Raw genomic sequence first — 14,232 nt, 5'->3', positions numbered from 1 at the left:
TGTATGAAGGGATTACCTCAAGTCATCTGATTAAACATATCTTCTTACCAAGTTCTCCTCCTCATCCTCCAACTTGAAGCCATTGTTTCCAAAAAAGTTGCCATTTACGTCATAAACCCTCTCTGTAAGATCGGGAAAGTTGCCATTATTGTATTCGACCACATACTTGGTCGTAACCTCCAAATAGGAAGTAGGGGTAGACTCCTCAGTGGCACCCAGTGTAGTACTTTGTGTTCTCTCTTCAGTGAAATCCACAACTGTTTCTAGGGTGATGGAATCAACTGACTCAGGTGCCACTTCTAGTGGAGTCTCTGTTAAGATTTCATCCACTTCTTCAGTTGGGGAGTCACCCTCAGCTGATTCTTGATCAGGGTCTTCTAAAGCTACCGGGATACTGCCCTCATCTGAGGCACCATCTTCCTTACTGGGAAGCTCTTTAGGAGACTCTGAGGTGACCTCCTTAGGGGTTTCTACCTCTGAAATTGTGCCTGGTTGGGCATCAGTGACAGCTTTTGGAGATGTTTCAAGTGGAGCCTTTGAGATTTCTTCCTCACTTCCCACTTCAGATCCACCTGGAGGTTCCACTGTTATCTCAGGTGCAGATGTCTCTGTGTCTTCTGGAACAACAACAAGCACAGGAGTGATTTCCTCATCAGATTCTGAAGGGGTCTCTGTAACGTCTGGTGAAGTTTCATCTGTTTCTGGATCTTCAAAACCAGCTTCTTTCTCCGTTACATCATCTAAGCTCTCAGCGGCAGCTTCTTCTCTGTCCTCAAATGTTTCCCCTTTAGCTGCTTCTTGAGTTTTATTGACAGATGTTAAAACAAAATCAGGTTTATCATCCTCCGTTATTATTTTGGGTTTTGATTGTTCTATAGATTGTCTTGTTGGTTCATTTTTTTCACCAGTTTCTTTTATAGATTCAATTTGGGCTGGTTCTGTTATGGGTTGTGTTTTTTCTGTAGTATCTTTGATGAGTTCGCCTTCTCTTGGTTCTTCTGTGGGTGCTGCTTTGAGTACTGGTCCTTCTGCTTCTTGAACTGGATCATTTTTGAGTTCAGGTTTCACTGTCATTTCTTCACTTAGTTCTGTTTTTCTTGTCGGTTCTCTCTTGGGTTGTGGTGACTTCTCATGAATCTCTTCTACGGATTTGGCCTCTGTCACTGGTTTTTCTACTAGTTCTGTCTTTTCTGTGGTTTCTTTAACAGGTTCCAGTTCTTGTGCCAATTCTTCCAGAGGTTTAGTCTCTTCTCTGATGACTTCTACAAGTTCTACTTCTTCTGCTGGTTCTACTGTGGGCTCAGTCTCCTTTGTTGTTTCTTCTATGGGTTTGACATCCTTTGTAGTCATTTCTGAAGGTTCTACTATATCTACAATTTCTTCCACAGGCTTGAGAGGTTCAGGTTCATGTAAAGTTTCCACTAAAAGTTTTGGTTGTTCTGTAGTTTCTTCCTTTCTTCCTTCCTCCTGTACAGTTTCTCTAAAGTCATCAGTTGTATCATCTTCATCTTTAACTGGTTCTCCTGTAGCTTCCAACATTTTCCCTTCTATCTGTGTTACATGTTTTTCCTCTTCAAAAGGTATTTCTACAACTACCTCAGCTCGCTCTTCTTCTGTTTTGTCTGTTGCGACATCGTCTGAGGTTATTAATGTACTCTCCACTATAACTGTTGCCTCTTCTGCTTTTTTGTGTAGTTCTTTTGCTGCTGCTTCTGGTGCTGTTACTGTTACTGTTTGAACTGCAACTTCTTCAGCAACTGTATCTTTTGGCCCTTCTACACCAGTCTGTGTTATTTGTTTAGTCCTATCTACCAGAACAACCTCTTCTTGTTTGACTTCTGCTTTTACCTCCTCTTTTGACACCACTGGCATTTCTTCTTTGCTGTGTTCCTTGGATGTAGTTATCTGTATTGTTGGCGGTTCCTCTGTGACACTATACTTTTCACCTTTGTTATGTTCTAATATTAGAACAGGCTTAGAAGTAACCTCAGCCATTAGTGTTGGTTTGTCCTTTGGAGTGTATTCAACAACTGTTACTTCCATCTTATGTGTTGTCGTCAGAATAGAGGCCTGGGAGGGGACTTCTGTTTCTACATTTGAGGCAGATCCTTGTTTTGGAGTCACATTATTGAATATTTCAGCTTCTTCTTCTGCATCTGTTATCAGTAATACAGTTTCTGTTGCTTCTGTGATGACTTTGGTTACTTCTTGGCTCACCTCTACAACTGCCTTTGAAGGATGTTCTACTGGAGGTGCATGTATTTTGTCTTCAGCTTCTTCAGGAATTGGAAGTGGTATTGCTTCATCAATTGGCTCTTGTAAATCCTCTGAGGGTTTCTCTACAAAATCCTCAGTGAAAGTTTTGTCATGGATATCCAGAGATTTTTCTGGAATTCCTTTAATTTCTGTCTCAACAGCATCTTCCGTGGTTGCCTTAGGGATGTGCTGTATCATGACTTCTGAAGGAGCCTCAGAGGTCACCTTCAGATGTACCTTCTGCCCTAATTCCTCCAATGTGATAGTTTCTGATGCTGTGGTGGGCTTCTGAAGAACCACAACAGTTTCTTCTGTGGGTGCTTCATGGGCCACAACCTCTAACGGAGGTTTCTCACCTTTTGGGGTAACTTCCTGAATGACCTCAGAGTCAACTATGATCACATTTTCAGGGATGATCCCAATGATCTTGTCATCTTCAACTACAGCCTCCTCCTTATCTGATATTTCAGGGATAGTTTTGTCTTCCCCAATTTCCTGATCGATCCAATCTAAAGGCTTATGTGTAACAGCATAATCAGCCTCTGTTGCCACCTCCACAGAATCCTCAAGCAGGCCCCCAACACTTAAAACCTCAGTGTTAATGTGTGCCGTAGACTCTTGATGTGGACCTTCAGTCACAGAGACCGGAGGAACCCAAGAAGTGACCTCAAGATCTACAGTAAGATCGTCTTGCTTGATTGTGATTGCCTCTGATCCAATGATGATGTCACTCTCTCCTATAGTTGCAAAAAAAGAGAAAACTTGAAGGAGGAGGACAAAGAAAAGGTAGCATTTTAAGCATTACAACCAAATTCTACTGCAGAATTTTTAAATTTTGTTCACCTTATTGTTGATACACTAATCTCGAATACAACAAATAACAACACCAAAACATTTCTGTATATATATTTAACTTATCAGATATCATAAATGGGTTCTTTGTAACAATGAGGGTAAGTATAAAATGCTTAAAAGAACTGAAGAGAAGAGCACCAGTTTTTAAGAAATACTCAGTTTATCCTCGCTATTGCAGTTTTCAGCTTCATAAAACAAGGTGTGTCCTTCGCCTCTTTGTTCCTGCTTGTAATTGACATTGACTGCAAAGCTGAAGAATGTTACTTAACAATGCTAACCTGTGACCTAAAGTTCCACTGGAAGTCTGCCATGTTTTCCTTGTGGATAAAATAACTTCCAGGTCTGCCAACAAGTAACTAATCCTTAAAATGATCTGCTAAAAAAAGGCTGCAATTCATGACTTCTGACAGCAGGGGTTCTGTTGAGAATCTCATTGAGATCTGGGGACTATCATGAAAGTCACAGACTTCATGAACCAAGAGTGTCATGAAAACATTCTGCAGTTTTCTTTCTATTGGATGTCAATGTGAAGACCTCATAGCCGATGCACTTTGACAGAAATCGTACTGATGATGACATGAAACAAAAACAAGGTTAAAATGAACCATCTGTAGCTGTGATCTCACTAACCCTGATAGTTGTCCTGCAGTAACTCTGTCATGTCCACATTTCTGCTCCCAGTCCTCTACTCAGTCTCCATCCATTGACCAGACACTTGCCCGTAAATAGGCTTACAGATCTATTCTGAGAGTGGAGCGTGTCACGGGAATCAGCCTCCTACACCCACTCCTACTTCACATAAGACAGATTTGGTTGTAAGGTGAGTGACTGCGGCTGCTGACACTTTGTGCCACCAACTGGGGTTTCAACAAAGACTTTCAGTGGCACGTAAAAGAGTCACCAGTAAGGCACTAATCTGTATGCACATCCAGTCCATAGATTCCTTCAGCTAGTTGTAAAGCCCATTCATGAATATTTGTTAGGGCTATGCCAAAGATGGCAAAACATCCCTAAACTAGAAGTTTTTGGCATGCACGGGGGCTTCTCAAATCAGTATTTTTTTTTTTCAATTTATCAGTTTTAAACCAAAGTCCTGGTGTCCTGGTGGGTTTATCAACTTCCTTGACCGCACAATTTATTAGGGTACAATAGATAATGATAACACCCTTCTCTGTACAAGTTGGCTGAGATGTATCTTTGGAGATGCATAAATCAAGTAATCAGCAATGGTCCACCTTGTGTACACCTGTAGCTACATGTTGAGGCTACAGTGAGCTGTGATTGGCTTTTGTCCAAAACGTGTTTCTGGACAAAGCTGAGCTTTCTGACCAAACAGAGTAAAAGGCTCTGTCTGCCAAGTTACTAAGTTACTACCAAAAATATCTTCATGTACTTTGTGTTCTTGAAAAAAAAAATTGGTCAAAGTTAAGGACGTTTTGAATAACTGGCTTATACTGACCAGAGCGCAGAGCTCAAAAGACAAATATTGCCAGATGAACTGATTACCATGATGGGAATTATTTCTGATACACTGGAAAATAACTAAAGCATCTAGTAGTATCTTAAGAATAACTGCTTATTGTATTAAAAGCTCATTAGAACATTAAAAGGGTAATGGAGACTCCCTGATATCGAAAATATTTACCTGGTGAGATCTCGGTCACTGCATCTCCAGTCTGAGTGGTCGGTGTCTCCGAGCTACAAGACAAACAGAGACAAAAAGCAAAGCATTTAGCAAAAACGTGATTTATCTCCTCTAGCACTCAGCTGAGAGAAACATCATTTAACCAGTAGGACAGTGCCAGCTTCTTTAATACTAATGCTTTAATACTTCTGTTTTTGTCCTCTTCTATGATGGTGTGCTGTGAAGTCTAACTTTGTTCAGTAAACAAAGATTTGATGTGCTACAAAAGACATATAAAGCATGATAATGTGACTTCTAAAGGGGAACATCATCTGTTTTAAGGTTTCTATGTCCTTCTTGTTTCCCAGTTTAGTGAGAAGAACAATTTTAAAGTCTCGTATTTATGTCCAACATTTACCAAACCCTACAAGTCCACAAACCCTGGAGCCTCATTCATTGTCAATGTACACAAAACATCTGTGAATCCTTAAAATAGTTGGCATTCCCCTTTAAATTTATTAAACTGCAACAATTCCCATGCAGCTGGACTGAGGCATTTTTATTAACAAAAACCACACAACTGTAAAATAAATATATAAACATGCAGCAAGCCAAAGAAAGCAGAGATGATAAACAAGCCACGCACGCGAGCACTTCACTTTCTCTTCTCCAACCTCTAAAACTGGCCAGCGTCCTGCCAGAGTAGAAAGCAACAAAGCTCAGTTTTCTGTCTCTGGGATGGAGTCATTAAAGCTCTTCAAAATCTCTAGATTAGACTAAAGTTGACACTTTTTTATTTATTTTCTACTCTGATACATTTTGATCTTAGTGCTAATGCCAACGAACACTGTCAGATATATGCTGTAAACATAGACATAGTGTTAAATAATGAGTTAACCACTGTTCTTTCAACTGTCTGAACTACGTCATGCATTTATTTACTACACACAGCTCAGAAAGTCTGATGTTTGCCCCTCAGCTGGCTTCCAGAAAAGGGGGTAGGGTGGGGTGGGGGTGTTAAAGAAACAGTTTAGAGTACAATGTCAGTCACATGTGTTTAATCTCTGTAATATTCTCGATATTTATATTTGTATATATATATTAGGACCTGATTTCACTTTGTAATATATTGTATTATTTAATTTAGTTCAGTCATTTACCCTCCTTATTGATTTGGAGCAATTTCCTTAGAAATTTATAAAGTATTCTGATTCTGAAGGGCTGCATAGAGATTCAGCAATTATAAATAATAAGTAATAAGTTCTGAAATCCCAGAGTCTGGGGTTGGTTGGTGTTCAGTGTCTGCAGGCCTACCTGCATGGAGTAGGGCTGATGGGCACACTGCAGCAGGTGATCAAACACAACATAGATGTAAATACACAACCACCACTTTTAGTTTTTGAACTAATCACTGCTGGTACAAAAAGTCTAACAAACCATTTACTTCAGTGTCAGGTCCTCAGAAATCTTATTGATTTAATACTGATTAAACTTAATTTAATACTGTTAGGCTATACATAGTGCATAAACTCATAATTTGCTTTGAACTAGCGTTGTACAATGTGTTGTATTGAAGTGAGATATTTTATTTTAAAGACCACAGACTTATTAAGTTAAAAATAATGTTCTAGGAAAGCAATAAACTAAGAATTACATGTATCCATCCATTCTCTTCCACTTATCCAATTCAGGGTGACGGGGAGCTGGAGCCTATCCCAGCTACCATAGGGTGAGGGGCAGGGTACACCCTGAACAGATCGCCAGTCTGTCGCTGGGCCAACACATAGAGACAGACAACCATTCTCACTCACATTCACACCTATGGGTAATTTAGATTCAACAATTAACCTAACCCCACTAACTGCATGTCTTTGGACTGTGGGAGGAAGCCGGACTAATATGGACGCAAATATGGGGAGAACATGCAAAGTCCACACAGAAAGACCCTAATGGTTGAATTATACTTAGGACTTTTTTGCTGTGAGGCAACCGTGCTAACCACTGTGTGACCGTGCTGCTGAATTACATGTAGACTGTTTATAATTAGCAGTATTATCAAAGTTGTTGATTAAGATTTTGTTGCTTGAAAGCTTTCAAAGTTCAAATCGTTAAATAGTCCTGTCTGACCTGACAACATTATTTACTGTTTTTTACTTTTTAAGATATCCATGGACATGACACGTCACTTAGTGATTTGTTAAATTTATATTTGTACAGTTTACACAATAACACATTCGACTGTCTAATTGCTGGTAACTTACATGTTCATTGCAGCAACCAGAGCAACTCGCTGAAATACAGAAAAACACATAATCAGCAAAAGAATATCACCAAAATTTACAACTTCTCAAAGAAGCACGAACGTGGTATGCTTTAGCCTGTTAATTTTAATATAACGTGGAAGGGGAAGAATGGAAAACCACAGCAATCTTCTTTTTGTAAATGTATAATGATGAGAACAGTGGAGAATAAAACATTTTGCACCAATACCACTATCTGAAAGCAGGGCTGCAACTTAATAATATTTTTTATTATTGTTTAAGATATCAATTAATGGATCAATTATTAGCTTTAGTGGTGTTCTTACACTCCTGATGAGACTCCGATGCTCCTCTGATTGGCTGAAGAATCTGCCTATGTCCATGACACTGATGGAGCCATCCATGCAGCGGCTCACCCAGCCCTGGTACTCATCCCGCTCGGGCAGCCGATCCCAGAAGATCTTAAAGGCCTCCCAAACTGTCTCCTGACAGACTAAAACACACAGAGACACCAATTACTGAAGATAATAAGATCCTGAAAGGTAAAACTTACTGTTGGGTCCACATTAAAAAACAAAAGTTGTCTGTAAGGCTGTCATTTGTCAGGTTTGTGGTCCTCACAAAGCTACATGACTATTTTAGACGTAATCTTGCCCTAACAAGCAGCTTTTTGTCTGCCTCCATTTTTTTACTTCAACAACTAATAGCACCCCTGCAAGCTCTGACTGATAGGACTTTTAACCTATATCTGACGTAATGTAAATGTGAAAACTCAACAGGTAAATCATATCAACCCTCAAGTCTGAAGAGAAGAGGAATTATTATGTATTTACTGTGTTGATACTTGCAGAAGGGCTAGCTGCCTTTTATTTTTACTTATATGGACAATGGATACATCTTTTCTTGAGTGAGTTAAAAATCCCTTTATAGTAAGAATAAGTGAATGTTTTCCATAAGCTGCTGTGATATTTTCCCAGATTTCTTTACTCAAATAATACTTGAATACATTTGTGAAAGAGTCAAAAAGATTTTTTTGGGGATGAAAGGGAAATTATCACAGAGGAATCTGCGAAAAGACCCAAGGTGGTCGAAAACAATGGAAATCAAAAAAGAGACTAAAATTAGACTATAAATGTATATAAATATCTGTAATTCCATATGATTAGAGGCTTCTTTAGATAGTGCTCTGTTATTCAACCAAGTGGTGCTCCACTCAAGTGTTTTTGAGAGGGTACAACATTTCCATATTATAAATCAGGTCCACATCTAAAGCAAGTACATTTTAAAAACACCTCTGTCTTCAGGCCAAGATCCATCCACCAACAAAAAAGCCACTGTGCTGCTTCTATTTGTTGCTTTTTGTCACTTTGAACACATTTCTTAATGCTAATCTCCTGGGGCTACAATGGACATATAGTAGTTGTAGTAAGTTACATAGTAATGTGAATGTGCTCAAAGAAATCAATGAATCTGAAGAGAAAGAGTGCAATGGAAAAGAAACGAGGCCTAAAAAGAGCTGGAGGGAAAGAAACATGATGGATGGTTGATGAGATGTAATTTCAACCACATCTGCACTTTGAGGAAAAAAAATAAATAAATTCATCTGAGTAGAGCTGAGGTGATTGATGAAACCCTGTAATAACGTCTGTTTCTTCAGTAATATCACATTGCTGTTGCTTTATACAAAGTTTGAACCAAGAATACCCCCCCCCCCCTCCCCCCCGAAAGGAAAAAAAAAACTGAATGTGTGAATGTGTTTAAGGGGTTGGTAGTTATTGGTGTGGGATTAGTTTTTAGTTAGCATCATGCCAGCAGAAACCACGTCCGAGCATTGATGAAATCATAAGCATAACTAATTTTAATGTTATAATCATGCACATGACACAGGAACAGTATGTGATCAGAGAAATTTAAATCAAGGAACAAATTCCAGCAATGAAGGTCAGAAAACAGCATCAGTATAAACGAGGAAATACTTTTTTTGTTTCTGGCATCAGAGAAAAGAAACACAGATGTTTCATTTGCTATTTAATTAAAAAGATTTTTTGTTCTGTACAAAATGTCATTTATGAGTCTGTTTACATGAATTCAATCAAATCAACAGTAAGATTATGAGGCATATGAAAGAAATCCTTTCATGCCAAAAGCATTCAGTGCTTGTTTCTGAAACCTTCCCCGTTGTGTTTACTTTGGGCTTTTCTTTCCCATTATTACTGATCATTGTATTATTTTAATATGTTCAGGTTATGAGACAGATGAATTACGAAGCTGTTGTATTTGTGGTTCTTTGTGTATTTGAGTGCATTGTGTTAAATCCTGTTGCATGACTCCTGCCAACATTTGTTGTAACAGCAATAAAGTTAATTTAGCTCATGTGTTGGTCCAGTTTGCTTTGGCTCATGTGGCTGCTATTTAAAAAAAAAAACTGAACTTTTTAATGATTGTTCTGTTTCTTTTGACCCAAATAGAGACTAGGACACACAGAGACATGTTTTTACTGTAATAAAGGTTTGAAGCTGATTGTTCACCTTGGAACCATGTGAGCTTTACTCAGTGGTTTCTTTAAGTGCTTATGTCTGTGTTGTTGTGTTAAGGTCTAAGCCATAGCTAGACTTAAATACAGAGAGATGTTTTTTGATTGATATAGAGGGATAAACTTGATTAAAGTAGAGATTTGACTCATGCTTTAAATCTGCTCAGAAAATCCCAGCAACTCAACACAATTGACAGAACTGAAACCAAAAGGCCGAACGAGCTGATCGGCTTGTTAAGAAACAGTGCATCTGGCGTTGCAAGACCTCTGACCTCTGCCACAGAGGTGACAGCAGACTTGCTGCTCAAGCTTATGCTTGGATCAGAGCCTAAGTGAAAACGCTCTAGCTTTGAAGAGAAGATGAAGGGGAAAACCTTGTCGCCCGCAGGCACAAATATCAAAATTAAGGCAGGTGAATCGAAAGAAGTGCAGATGGGCGGAGAGATGTACCTCTGAGATGGAAGTAGCTGAGGTGGTTCGCAATAGCTTGGTCGAACGTCTCCTGAGAGCAAAGCTTGACTCCGCTGGGAAACAAGACGTCCCTCTTCTTTCGAGTTAGAGCGCCGTGTCGTCTGTATAACAACTCATCAGAGGCCGCCACTGGCTCTCCTGTAGATTCTCCACTCTCCTCCAAACCCACCTCCAGCTCAAAGGTGGCATCTGTGGTTTAAATTAATATTAGTGCTAAAGCTAAAGTACATGGTACTGCTTTACAGGTACCTGACTGTTACCTTAAAGTTACTTCATATTTAAAAACAAATTATAGGTTCTGTCTGTTTTTGTCAGGTTTTTTATTTTTTTTATTTTATTTCTGTTAGGACCGGAACTAACAGTGCTTTAAATTATAATCACCTAATCAAAATATTTGCCAAATAGCCTTCTGTTGATTGACTAGTTGATAAATCAGTTGATTTTAAAGAAGCGGGCACTTAAATTTCTCATACAAAGTCATTTCAATAATTGTGGAAGTTACCCAAAAGACAAAGTTTATTGTTGCAGTTTGAGTTTGACCTCATTGTAACATAGTAAAAGTTACCACACTGAGTACCAGAGGTATAATTCTATTGTATTTTCCTCCTTAAACTCTATCCCATCCTTCCCATTTTTAATGTGTCACTGGTCTTCCTTTGACGGCCCATTTGAGGGCCACACCTCTCCAGATTAGGAGCCGCTGATTAAAATGGCTCCAGCAGGAAAACACTACTGAAGATTCAATGTGTCAGGATCAATAATCTGATCAAAGTAAATAGAATTAGTGCTACTCCAAACTTTCACTTGAGTGATGGTGCTGTTTTTCCCCGGTTATGCAATGCTTCAGCTCATACTAGAACATTTTTATTAAAAGAATCAAAGCATGTGATACATCGGTCATGACTTTTACTGTGATATTTTGCTGATGACACTGTGCTTTTACTTTGTAAAGCAGCACTATCATTCAGAGCATTTTATCAATAAAAGGAAAGAAATAACTGTTAATAACATCAACATACAGACCTGTTTCCATGTACAAGCAGCATGAAAGCAGCATGGCCCCAAGCACCCACAGCACCAGCTTCCCACACTTTCCAGCCATTTCTCAAAAAAAACACCTCCCCCAAAGATCCACCCTGGACTCGCTGCTCCTTATTTCCACGTTCTCAGCTCATCAGCAGCTTCCCGCTCATCCATCCACCAGATCTCATGGCAGAAGAAAAAGAAAAAGAAGACAAAAGAGATCCTAAAGTGTGTGTTGTCTGCAGGCCGCTTCCTCTCAGGTGAGCAGATGGGACTTTGCTGCTGCTGCCGGAGATTTTTTTCCTCTTTGCTCTAATCCTATTTGTTAAGCTGCTGGAGTGGATGACTGTCAGAGCCACGGTGCGACGGGCCAGTCAGAAAGAAATCAAACAAACAGGCTGTGTCGGGCAAGGAGACAGTGCACAGGGTTAAAACTTAGTGGTAAAATATAGAGTTATGCCCAAGAAAATGTGAGGCGACAGGTTAAATCCAGACCTAGGTAACAACATTAACCACCACAACTGCTGAGAGAAACAGAAAATAATCCTAACTAACAAATGACTGAAAAAAAAAAATTATGAAGCCCTGTCAGATAATCCATTTTATTTTATTTTGTTTTTGTGCTCAAATGCAGCTCTTTAAAGTCCAAGATACATTATCATTAAAATAAATCTTCTACAAAAAAGGTAATTTCCTTAAAATATAATGAAGTTCCACCAAAACAACTGACATTTTTGAAGGAAAAGTTCTTCTGTGGTGCAGCCAGAACGATGATGACCATAAATGATCCTTTCCTTTATTTTTCTAGTAGCAAATTTCATTTCCACTAAGACAAAGTCGCTGGCTGATTCCAGCTACAATCCAACTCAAATGCACCACAAGTCAATCAAAATCAATGTACAATCCAGCAATAATCCAGCTAGATTGCATCAGAAATCAATAACCAGAATAGGTCCATAATCCAGTCTGAGACCAGTTTGAATTCAGATGGAATCCTACCAAAGTCTAGTCTGGTTCCATTTTTAGCTCAGTGATTGTTATGTTTAAAATATCTTGCATTTATTTTCTGGAGCTCCATACATTTCCTCTCCACTAAGAAAAGAAATTGCTGTCTGAATACATCTACACTCCAGCCTGGTGAAATACTAACATGTCTGATTCTAATAATGACCCTAAATTAGTCTTCTATTTATATTTATGGGATCAAGTCCATTAAGGCAATTTTGTATCTAGAATGCATCATACAAGAATCCAGCGACTGAGCTGAGATTGAGTGGTTGCGTTGAGTGGTGTTTTATAATCACATTTCTGATCCAATAGGACAAAGTTAGTGTCTGATTCCAGCCACAATCCTGCCAGATTACAATGAAAACTCAAAGAATGTAGCCATAATCCAGTCAATCCATCTGAATTGACTGGTTGTATAAGTGACCATGCATCCTGTACATATTTTTCTGGGGTTATGTCCACTGATTCATATTTTCCAGCAGAATCCAGTCAGAAATCAGCAACATTCCAGCTAGATTACAGCCAAAATCCAACCAGTACATGGTTTCAGTACAATCCATCCATCTTAAATCCAGATGAAGTCAGTGGTGGCAGTGACAACCATAAATATGTCATATGTTTATTTTTCCTTGAGTAACATTACAGTCTTCACAGTCATTTAAAAAAAGAAAGGGAAAAAAAAAAAAAAAAACACTTAAGTGACACTAAATATAAAATAAATTCTCAAAAGCTCCTGAGAGCATGAATAACCCAGTCAACCCGTCTTTACTCAGATTACTTTGTTAGGTTTTGCATTTTTCAAATTATTAATAAGGTTTAAATGATTTATTCATTGTATTTTTTATGATTTCAGCAGAACGTGCTAACATGTTAAAGATTAAGCTCACAATCGTTTTCAATACCATTTTAATCAAAATCTTTCTGTATTTTAACATTTTTTGCAGTCAATAACAAACAAACTACAATACATGACAAAAATCAAACCACTTAATTTTGCATTGCATGTCACATGTCCATATTAACATAATTTACATGAAATATACAAAAATTATATGTATTATTATTTTTACATGATCTACTTTATCATATAGATATTTTCAACAGACACAGTGAAGAAACCTAAAGAAACATGCAGGTTGAATGACAACAAACGGAGAAGGATTTATTTGAGCTATGACTTCCAGTTTTCCGTCTTCAGGGCTCACTTAGATTATTTTGGAAGGTCTCATAGGGGCCATAAATCTGTCTAATCTCAACCTCCCATTGCTAAGATTAGCCGATTCTATGGCCTAAAAAGGTCAGTCAATCAGTTCAGAGTCAAACCAGGACCAGAACCAGAGAAGAGACAGAACAGAGCCCCAATACATCCAGGACCAACGCCCGAACAAAAGAGGGTTGGACCAAGTCTAGATGTAAGAGATACCAGAGTCCATCCAAGCCTGGGACCAACAGAGGGCCACACTGGGCTGGACTATGACTCAGGAGTCAGGGGTTCCCTAACCAGAGTCAACTGGAACCAAAAAGGGACCAAACTGGGCTAAACTGATGTCAGACCAAGGCCAGACAACAAACACATTTAGGCCAGGAGAGTACAGGCCGACATTTCTAAGGTGTCTTTAATGTTTTTACATTTTAACAAGTTTATTTTGGTTAGAAAACTTTATTCTCTGACAGCCGTTACGTTGACATGTGGCGGCTCTATGGTGCATCCCACCTCAGTTAAAAAAGTTTTTTTGGGCTCCATAGAGGTGAGTAATTAGCGGTCATTATGCTCATCCACTAATCTTGACCTCTACTGTGGCGCTCCTGTCTTTAAATGTATAAGCCCTCCTTGAGGCCGGCGCCCCCTCCTGTCTGATCCAGTTAATAAGCGGTAAGCCGATTGGTTCTCAGTGGGGGGGCGCTCGGCTAAAACCACAGAGATTACCCAACTAGCCCACACAATCGAATGAACACAAAAGCAGACAAACATGTTTTAACACAGACACAGAAATAAAAACATCGCATCGTGTTTGAACAGGAGACGACTAAAACATGAAGAAACTGAGAAAAATAAATTAAAAAAGTGAATTAAAGAAGTCGGAATGCTAGAAAACACCAAGACACTCACTGGTAGTAACCCAGTGACCTCTGACCCCAGCTTAGACAAACACCAAGGACACACTCTCCTCACTTCACTCACAACTGATTACCAATTAATT

General features: G+C 38.9%; 1 protein-coding gene across 2 annotated transcripts in view; it reads right to left on the bottom strand.

Moving 5' to 3' along the window:
• The window catches only part of LOC146361605 (uncharacterized), a 37,540-nt gene extending 25,002 nt beyond the window's left edge, over nucleotides 1–12,538 (bottom strand). Inside the window, exons 1-7 of one of the 2 annotated variants that reach the window (XM_084920667.1) lie at nucleotides 11,024–12,538; nucleotides 9,980–10,189; nucleotides 7,323–7,489; nucleotides 6,997–7,025; nucleotides 6,050–6,076; nucleotides 4,757–4,809; nucleotides 49–2,993 (exon numbers count right to left, since the gene is read on the bottom strand). In XM_084920667.1, coding sequence (XP_084776793.1) covers nucleotides 49–2,993; nucleotides 4,757–4,809; nucleotides 6,050–6,076; nucleotides 6,997–7,025; nucleotides 7,323–7,489; nucleotides 9,980–10,189; nucleotides 11,024–11,102 — 3,510 coding nt within the window. In that variant the 5' untranslated portion in view covers nucleotides 11,103–12,538. The remainder of the gene's footprint in view (nucleotides 1–48; nucleotides 2,994–4,756; nucleotides 4,810–6,049; nucleotides 6,077–6,996; nucleotides 7,026–7,322; nucleotides 7,490–9,979; nucleotides 10,190–11,023) is intronic. The other variant, XM_084920668.1, reaches the window with a different exon arrangement.
• Nucleotides 12,539–14,232: the final 1,694 nt, after the last annotated feature.

Source organism: Perissodus microlepis, chromosome 23 (genome assembly GCF_051167445.1).
Source record: "Perissodus microlepis isolate ML-2025 ecotype Zambia chromosome 23, ASM5116744v1, whole genome shotgun sequence".
In the NCBI taxonomy this organism is placed as follows: Eukaryota; Metazoa; Chordata; class Actinopteri; order Cichliformes; family Cichlidae; genus Perissodus; species Perissodus microlepis.
Note: the sequence above shows the minus strand (reverse complement) of the source record. Positions and strands in the feature narration are given on the sequence as shown.